Below are 10,371 nucleotides of genomic sequence, written 5' to 3' on the forward strand. Positions count from 1 at the left end.
CCCCCCCCCCGTCTCTCTGACTCACACACATATACATACACACTACTAGCCTACTTTAAAGTATATCATGATCTTCATTGCCCTAGTTTCTTTTCTTGTTGCCCCATATGCCTTGGTACTCTTCTCAACTTTATTTTTATGTTGCTTTCTCGATTACATTCCCACACATACCTATCCATTCAGACTGTCTGGCCCTCTCCTCACACTGGGAACTTGGGAACTGGTGTAAATACCTTGGAGGGCCTCCAGTCTCGAGCACAGCTGCAGTTAGCTGTGGTCTTAAATAGGATGTGGCTTGATTCAGCATACAAAACGTCCATAGCCTCTTTGTCAGATGCAGAGTGAGCATGCTGGATTAACACCCAAAATGTTTTGAGTACTTAAGATTACAGTCAGCTCAATTCTGATCTGATCTTACAAGATACATTCTGTTTGCTATCTCACTCCGCTGCAGGAAATCACATTTGGATAATATCTTATCAGCTAATGAGCAGCAAAGCACATGTGCTTGCATCACACCCTTCAGAGAGTTGCATGTCATAGTCACATTATCATTAAGCCTGCATGTTACTGTAAGCAATGCATAACAATGCATCAGAAAGCACCAATCATATTGGGGCCTCCCATAGGCGCTGCTCGTGCTCATTAACAACTGGTTTTCCTCATTTGAGCTGGTGGGACAACTTGAGTTCTTAGTGAAAAAAGCCCCCCTTCTGAAGGTGGTAGTTTTTTTACCAGCTTTCCGGGTTTACAAGGCTCTCTTTGAAGTGGTGCGTCCTCCATCAACAGTTGTGACATGTTTCTTTCATGCAAATCTTTAAAAACAAAAGCCTTAAGGGCAGCAGACTGTCTGGCTCTTCCACTATCCAGCAGACACCAACTTCCTTCCCTTGTCTCCTGTCGTCTGTGTGCTACAGTATAATTGTACTCCTCAACAAAAATGAGAAGAAGTAGATGTGTATAGCCACTGATTTATTTATAAAGATTACCTTTTAAAGGAAGGGATTTTTTTATTTTTAGGATGAAACACAAGCCTAATATCTATCCCCACCTGTCTAGTCTGTCTGTTAGCTAACTAACAATAGGGGGGGAAAATGCATCTTTATCTGCATGTGAATAGAGAAGAGGCTTAGACACCTTTTGTTTACACTGGCAGGTTTTCTTTATGCCTTTATCATTGCTCAATATAACCACCCACATGTGTTCTGTACAAAGAAAACACCCAGCAGCCAACAGCAGACACTACCACAACAAAGTGTAATGGATTGAGATATTTTTTATTCTAGTTACCGCCGTGTGATAAATTTAAGTCCTGGTGTGAAATAACACAGATTGTCACTGACCTTTCTGTTTATGTGCTTGAGTCTTGTTGGTATCCGTGCTTTACCCATGATATATTTCTTCAGAACTTATTGTTGAATAAAAGCCAGCAGATAACTACTACAGGATCTAATGGCAGTGCAGTGGTAACAAAGTTCCTCTAGTTTTTTTAAATGACTTGTAGATTTAATATCAGATTTTTCCTCTTCAATTTAATTTTGACACTTGTTTTTCCTGGTTTTGATTGGTTAACCCATATTTCATCACCTACCTACTGTTTTTTTTTAAAAAGTTCAGTTAAGTTCTTCCCCCAGTCTGTGGAGAATCAACAGGCAGGTGTGTGTGTGTCTGTGTGTGTGTGGAAGGGGCGTTATTGAGAGAACGAGGGCACGTGTCAGGGCTTGTTAGAAATGTGTCTGCACTGTAGCCTGGTCGGGTGACTGTTATTCTCTACAACTTCGTACAATGCATGTTTGCCCAGAGACAACAGAACAGGCACTCGTATAGGTCTGTTAGCTGCAAAAGATGCTGATAATGGTGTGTTTGCTTTAAAGATAATTTAAAAACTGATTATTGATGATGATTACTGTTATTCAACACATGTACATACATAATGAGACATGATACTATGTATGCATGTGTATTTTTAACCTTTTATTTGCTTGATGAACTCTCTCAGGTCAAATTTAGATAAAACACTTACAACTCTGACCTTGTTTGGAGATATAGATATAAAAAACAATCAGTAAAATCTAAAAATACTTTGACATAAACACACTGTCCAAAGCTGGCTGTTCACCAAGTGCAGCTTGGGTTTATTTTTAAATAATCATTTATATCAGATCAACTGGATTAAAAAAAGAGAGCTACTACATTTACTGTTTGCCTGTGCTGCTCGACTGAATCCAAAATTGTCTTGACTACCATTTTGAATATTAATTATTGTCTTGTATGTTTGTCTTTTGCCGTTTCTCCTTAGGTGGTCGTATCAACAGCAGGGACGTGTGGATGTACAACTCCCAGCTCAACCTGTGGATCAGAGTGGCTTCTCTGAACAAAGGCCGCTGGAGACACAAGATGGGTGTCCTACTGGGCAAGGTAAGGAGGGAGCCTCGAGCTGGGTTTATGAGTCTGCATCAGGGTGCATGGTTACCCCAATGTGGATGCCTCTGACGGAGGAACTGATTTATAGTTCAGCTTCAGATTTCACTCGCTGACAGCACCATCGCAACTCTAGATAGCCGTGTCATCTGTCCCTCTCATATACCCCACATTAATCATGTTAATGTTGCATGCATGGCCCAGTTTCTATGCCGTAACACAAGTACAAATGCCCGAAGACAATGTGGTGTATCAACATTGTCTTGATTGTCATTGTTATGAACTTACCTGAGGTAAAACGCAAGGTGCCCGACATTTACACAATGAGGAAATTCCGTGGAATCACCTGCTGGAAAGGTAATCTAATGTTCCATGGAGCTCTTTGAATGCTAAAGACTCCATTCATATCTTTTACAATCATGTCTTATCTCACTGTCACAGATACTCTCTTACCTACAGGCTTAAAGGAATTTTAAACACACAGAGGCTCTGAATACTTAGTGATGACTGACAGTAAATACCTGGTATTAGTCCTGAGTCACTCATCAGTAGCAGAAGAGTTGTCACACTCAGGAATACCAGTCAAATTTGACTACAGCCTGCTTTATGTCTATGAGGGATCTTCCACGTTGGTCTATGAAGACACCTTGTGACAAGGAGCAAAATGATATTATTTATTATTCTGACACATTCGTTTGTGGCCCCAGGGTTTGTAAACGGCTGGTACCAGCTCTTTTCACACATCCCGGATAGACATGAAGAGTTCCAACAGAGAGAAAGAAGTTTGTCTCAATTTAAAACCGGCATATAAACAAGTCCCTCGGCTACTGGAACAGCCCAGCTGGTTCACCCATTACATCCCCTACTCATGGAAAATAGTTCAACCGTCACTTGTAGTTATTCTTAAATATAAATCTCTTGTAAAAACTTTAAACATCTTCATATCCTTTTCTATTATAAAATATGCGCCTGACCGTAGCCCCCTATACAGTGTATATATACAGGACTGTACGATATGTTAAGCATCACATAAAAACCAAGATCTAACTCCAGTTAGGTTAGGAAATTTGACTAACGTTAATTTCCTCAATCATTGCTCCTGCTCTTACTCTGTTACTATTTACAGTCTAGGTTACATGGCTAGGTTGACATTCTTGTTTGAGGCCAGTGGGAGTTTAATGAACGTGTGCCAGCACCTCACACTTCCAAGTTAAGGACTGGCTTAGTCCACTTGCCCATATCATGTTTCTCGTGTGTCTCTGCTCAACCACATAAGCCTGAAGTGGCCATACATGGCTGCAAGAAGCCCTGATAAGCCTGTAAACACACGCTGGATTTGCATACGTAGGCATCATTTTCACACTTGCTCTGTAAGTATATATAGAGCAAGGCTGTTCATTTTCCTATGGTATGTTGGATTTGATTTACAAGAAAGGAAACTATCATTAGCTCAAATAGGTTCATCCCTCCCCAACCTGCAAAATATTTGTAACTACACGTTTTGTGCGCTTTGTATTGTTCTTAAACTGGAATGTCAAGCCTGTCTTCATTGCATACCATGTAGAAGTTGTGGTTGTAGCGCAAAACAAATGTTGACCACTTGTATGACAATGGCATGTGTGCCTCCTGAAAACTTCTTGATCGTAATTGTCTGTTATTTGTGTTGTGTAAAGAAGGTCATCCACTGATTGTCTTGGTTTAAACATAGATGTTTAAACATGTTTCGGCTGTCATGTGTACAAGAACACACACTTGTATACAAACGTAAATAACATAGGAACAAGTTCAAGTATTCTTTGGAAAGCTTTGGGCTAAAACAATGCTTTATTTACTTTGTCAGAAAGGGCATGACTCAGGAGGGGTTCTTGCAGCAAGTGTGCAAACATACTTTTTTTATTTTTGCTTTAGGCCAGTCTGTATTGAATTTTCTGTGACTTCTAAACAACACCCAAAATGCTTAGTTGCCTTGCCACAGAAACAACAAACACACATGCGTGCATTCAAACTACACACTGGTCTTCCACACCAGTGAGGTAATCAGCTGGACGGTCACACTGTGGCTATAAAAGTCAGTAATTAACTCCAAACTGAGTCATGTATTAAGGTATGGTGAAAACAAGATGGACTGACATGGCTGCCATTTAACTCTCAAACAAAGTTATAGAACATAAAAGGAAGTTTAAAGTTACTCATCTGCAGCTGACTCTCATTTTGAAGTTATTTGATGCTTAAATAAGTGGACAAAGCTTTCGATCAGTCGTGTTACTATCATGCACTGTATTTCCATACTTAAATCCAAGGCCTGCAAGGTAAGAGTTGAGCTTTAGTATGTAAGCATAAACACATACGTTTGACCCTTTCTTGGATAATACATTCCTGAGAGACGTTAAATCCCAGGAGAGGTTTTTCTCTCCGACCACTTCCTGTATCTGTCACACACATGTGGTTTTGTCTTTTCTTTTGCCCCCTCCCATATTTTCTTCTTTTCTATTTTTTAGGCTCTTGAGAGTCGAGTGGCTTCATCCTTTTTGATGCCTTTAGTTAGTTACTACCCATTCTACTGCCTGAAGATAAATGACACTATCTGAGAGATGTTTTTTTTTTTTTTTTGTAAATTACATTATTTTGTGCCATCTCTGGTACTTTGGTACTTAATTTGTTTTATCATTTTCCCCCAGAACAATCAGTCTATGGTATTTACCTCATTTCATGTCCTCATATCTTGTAACAAATTGGCCTCTTCCAATGAATGCATTTGAATGTCGAATGTTTTCATTCCAGATTATATCGGCCCTTTCATCTCAAAAAGATACACTATCTGTCTGTAGGATGTTTCTCTTTGTTATCGTTTTTTTCCTCCGAATTCAGTTCCCCCTCCTCCTGAGCTTGTAGCCATTAATTTCCTCATTCAGTCTGTAATTTCCCCTTTTGATGTGCAGCACTGATGCATCACTTGCAAGTGTAGAGAAACATGGCTGAGTGTTGTAAACAAGCCTGTATAATGAGCACATATGCTTGTTCAACGACCTCAGTGCTGACTTCCTCAAAAACGATTCAAACAATTTGCATATTCAGTTGAAAATCTAATATTTCCTCATTTGTACACATGAGACCACCTACATTAATCTTTGCAGACCTTCCATTTAATACATCCAATCACTTACATTAAGTTCTAAATATGTTTCATAGTGGGATATAAGTACCAGAACACACACTTTTCAGTGTCCTGTATTCTGTGATGTCCTGTTGCACTGGTCTTGTTTCCATAGTGTATAAGCAAAAATAGGTCACCAGTTGTTTTCCTCTCCCTGTTATGGCTGTACTTGGTGACAGCTGTTTTCCTCTATCATAATGCTCTCTCTTTTTGTCTCTCTGTCAGTCCATCTCTCCATCTTTTTCTCTCTGTTCTCCTATGTCGTTTTCGCCCTGAAGTCGCTCAGTCTGTGTGTTTCTCTCGCAGTCACACCCCTCTGCATGCTCTTAATCACTCATCCATTGTAAGTGTTTCAACTTGGACATAAAATAAGCTGAGAATGTGCTTGTGCAGTCGTTAGCAAGTGTGTCCACAGAGAGTCGTGAATCATGTTTGGCTCGGTGTTTATGTGATAGCCACATACCTCAGGTCGGTATAGGTTAGGTGCTATCATTAAGGAGTGAATGTGGAATGTGCCTATATCGTTATACTTCTACTTCACAGTGTATTTAAACCGAGTAGATGCCGACCCAACCCCCACTCCCTAAGACGACCGTCTTCAGACAAGCTAGTGTCTGGATATCCTCAATGGAGCCTTAACTCTTTCTCCAACCGCTAGACAGAGGTGGCTCCCATGAAAGAGGCTGTCAGCTTTTTGGCTGTGGCCAGCTGGGCCAGCACTTGTTCACTATTTCAGTCTGGGAAAACAGATGTGTGCCCCCTGTCCAACCACACACTTAAGGACATAGTTGATGAGAGCTGAGGCGCTTTTTGTCTCAGATAACTTGGTTTTAGCAATTATATCTTAAAGACACAAAGAATATGCGAAGGAACATTTTATTCAAAGTCCTCAGGGAATTGTTTGAACGATAACATGACTTGTTGGTGTCAATTTATCCCCACTGTATTATGGAGGAGGTAGAAATCTGGGCAAATAAAAACCTGTGTGGATTATAATTATGTGAAACTAATTCTTCAAAGGCCAGTAGAAAAAAATCCTTTTAAAACCTCCCCAAACAATTTGTACTTGATTAACTACTCTCTCTTTTGTTTCTTTTGCATCTCTTTAATTTGTGACAACAAACAACCAGTAGTCAACATTTGTTATCTACTGCGTCAACATAGAGTTTGAAAAAGAACAAATTTCAGTTAGTGAGTCAATGTGGCAGTTGCACTCCACCAAATGTGGGCTAGTTTGGCAAGTTGCTGTCATTGAAAACACATCGAAGACACACACAAACAACAGTGCTTTGGAGCCACCACCTGAGATGTTAGAGAATAAAGGATTTTGTTGTGTTTTTCTCCTTATCACTTTTTCCGTTGAAAAAGGCGGTAGTGCTATCAATTAGCCCAGGTGTTGGTTGCAAATATCCACGTGCTCTTTCCACTTCCGTCTTTTTGTTCCCTGTCTTTCCTTCCATCTTTATTTGTCTCTTTGTTTCTCTCTCTCTCTCCTCTCTCTCTCCGTCATCTCTCGTCCTATCCCTCTCCTCCCCCTCGATCGCTCTCCCTCCTCTGGCCTCCTCTCCTCGTCTCTCTCTCTCTGCCCTCTGTACTTGTTTATACTTCAGATTTTGTGGAGAGACAGGAACAGCCTGAAGGTTTTCTGTTGCATAAGACCAGCCTGATGAGCAGCATTATGCTTATAACCAGTAATGCTGCTCAATGTGTATTCTTGACATGTGATTTCCTTCCAGAGAATGCTACGGAGGAAATTTACTAGGAGTCTCTACCAGCGTTTTTTTTTTTACCAATCTTTTCCCTTTATTACATTTTCTTCCATTCTTCATGCCTCATGTTCCCACATTTTGCCATTCTTTGCACTCCAGGAGAGAAACATGTATAACCCGCAAGGCACCTATTAGAGCTCATATCTTATGTCAACACAGTTCTCTAGCTTGTAATGCTTTAGCTTCTAGTAAGGTTTATGTTTGTTTATGGTTAGCGGTTCAGATTTAATTATTCATTATTTTGCTACAAACAAAAAACAAAATGTGGCTACTGCCTGATAATATGATTCAGAATGTAAATTACAGAGGGAATAAACAGATTATGATGACACCACATGACTCCACAAACTGCTGTTGTGGCACTGTTGTGGCACTGTTGTGGCTCAAGGTATTGTTGTGTTGTTTCTGGCAGTTGAGGTTGAAGTTCAGGGTTAGTTAAATTAATTGGTGCCTGCAGGGAACTAGGGCAGTGTTTACAGATAAAAGAGCAACAACAAGGACAAGGATAAAGTTGCTTGTTCTGAATCAGTACGTCATCTTTCTTCTGCACCTGATAGACTGGTTCTCTAAGTGCTGACGCAGAAACTATTGTTCATGAACTAGTAAGCATGAATACAAACCTCTCTCTTATAGTGTGTATGTGTGTTTCTGTGTACATTTGTGGAGAAGTATAAATGACACAAGTCATTTCCCCTAACTCTCAATTTCATAATCTGTTTGTCTGTCATCCCTCAGGTCTATGCGGTAGGTGGCTACGATGGGCAGAGCCGCCTGAGCAGCGTGGAGTGTTACGACTCCTTCTCCAACCGCTGGACAGAGGTGGCTCCCATGAAAGAGGCCGTCAGCTCTCCGGCCGTGGCCAGCTGCGCCGGCAAGCTCTTTGTCATAGGAGGAGGGCCTGACGACGACACTTGTTCAGACAAGGTGGGAAACAGATGTGTGCTAAATGCCCAACCACACACTTGAGTACATGGTGATGATAGCTGGGGTGTTTTTTGTCTCAGGTAACCGGTTTTCAGTAATTATACCCTAAAGACACACAGGATATGCAAAGGGACATTTAAGTCAAATTTGACTCCTCAGGGGGTTGTCTGAACAACTTATCTTGTTGGTGTCAAGAGAGGTATTTTAATAAGGCTGTATTATAAAGGCTAAATAGGCTTATAAATTACAAGCTAATGTGATTGCGTTAATAATGTTTTGAAGCAGTGCCACATAAAATGTACAAAATGAAATAGGAAAGAAATATCTAGTGAAGTTAGTATGTGCAGCTTTGATCTAGTTTACAGACTCTACATGATTATATATTTTAGATGAATAATGAAACATTATTAGGGCATACTAGTGTACCTTTCTGCTGGCAACTGAATAAATAAAGTAAGCCTAGTTGACTGTTGTGACCTATCCCAGAAAGCTAATATTTTTCTTAATAAAATAAAGTTTCTTGGATTACCAAGTATTGATTACTAAACATGTTTAGCAACTGAAAGGGGGCTGGTGAGATGTGAGTTAATTCGCCGAAACAGAAACGGCATCTCTTCCTGTTCACTGATTGGCGGTTTATCTGCCCACATCCTGGTCAGTCTGGTTGATCCCGATTAAGCTAGTTTTACAGCATTTTTTAATTATATCCTGATCATTATCTCCAGGCCAATTTTTTTGTTGTGCAGTGTTTAATTTAACATCAATGAGTCATTGATAGAAATGCATGTATTTAATGAGCTGACAGTGATGTGTTGTGACACGTTGCTGATGGAAATAAGGAAGGGTAAAGGAAGAAGAAAGATAGCAGAATGAGGCAGATCAACCATTTTGGATGTGCCGGTGTTGTAATTGGATAATACTTTGTTTAGATAAGCCCACAGATCAGGACTTGACAGGCTTCTCTGGAATAGTTTCATTATGTTCTGAATGACAGTCTGGAGGCTGGTGGTAAACATTCGCAGGAATCCACACTTCAGTAGAAGCATTTTTCCTCAGTGGAATAGCTGGTATGTTTGTTTATGTCTGCGCAGGCTCCAAAATGCACATCTGAGGCACTTTGATAAGTGGCAACACAACAATCTATGTTTCTCTAACTTCATAGTCATCTGTTTATACCTGGTTCTACATGACCTAAAGGAAATAGAGTTTGTGCTGACTCCAGTTCCTTGGAGTTACTTATCTCTGGAGTCTCCTAGTGGGGCCATTCACATCATTCTCTAAGGTCCTTATCTGTTGGAGTGAGATCTTGTGTTGTTCACGTGTTGTAGGTTATCTATTAAAATCAGGCTTTAGTCAGCCCACAGAACAGTCAGTAAAACCACACAATGAGCTACATATATTAAATTTTTTATCTATTTTCCCACCCAAATGTTAAAGAAATATACATGTCTTTCTTCTTTCTTTTACCAAGATAAAACACAACTAACTACATGTAACCTATATGTCACAGGTTCAGTGCTATGATCCAGAGACAGACACTTGGTTACTACGGGCCAACATCCCCATCGCAAAGCGCTGTATCACAGCAGTGTCCCTCAACAACCTGATCTACGTGTGTGGTGGTCTCACCAAGTCCATATTCTGCTACGACCCTGCAGAGGACTATTGGATGCATGTGGTTCAAACCTTTAACAAACAGGTACTATATTTAATGCGGATCCGGAGCATTCAAAGAGCAAACTGCCGACTTTTGTTGCCAGAATCCTTGGTTTGGATACTTTTATGCAGCAACCTCTCATTTCTGCCTCTCTCTCCCTGCAGGAGAGCTGTGGCATGTCAGTGTGCAATGGTAAGATCTTCATCCTTGGTGGCAGAGGGGAAAGTGGCGAAGCAACAGACACCATCCTGTGTTACGACCCGGCAACAGGCATCATCACGGGAGTGGCAGCCATGCCGAGGCCGATCTCCTACCATGGCTGTGTAACCATCCACCGCTACAATGAAAAGTACCAAAGGCCCTGACCATAAACAAACATACAGATCCTGAACACACACACACACACACACACACACACACACACACACACACACTCTCACAGGAGA

The 10,371-nt window shown here is 40.6% G+C and overlaps 1 protein-coding gene across 1 annotated transcript in view; it reads left to right on the forward strand.

Moving 5' to 3' along the window:
* klhl24a (kelch-like family member 24a) overlaps positions 1–10,365 on the forward strand; it is a 17,389-nt gene extending 7,024 nt beyond the window's left edge. The window contains exons 5-8 of the mRNA XM_035670066.1: positions 2,300–2,418; positions 8,080–8,268; positions 9,779–9,967; positions 10,090–10,365. Coding sequence (XP_035525959.1) covers positions 2,300–2,418; positions 8,080–8,268; positions 9,779–9,967; positions 10,090–10,290 — 698 coding nt within the window. The 3' untranslated portion in view covers positions 10,291–10,365. The remainder of the gene's footprint in view (positions 1–2,299; positions 2,419–8,079; positions 8,269–9,778; positions 9,968–10,089) is intronic.
* The last annotated feature ends 6 nt before the right edge of the window (positions 10,366–10,371 follow it).

The sequence above is a fragment of the Morone saxatilis genome, unplaced genomic scaffold, assembly GCF_004916995.1.
Source record: "Morone saxatilis isolate NCDOM2014 unplaced genomic scaffold, NCSU_SB_2.0 Contig23, whole genome shotgun sequence".
Classification (NCBI taxonomy): Eukaryota; Metazoa; Chordata; class Actinopteri; family Moronidae; genus Morone; species Morone saxatilis.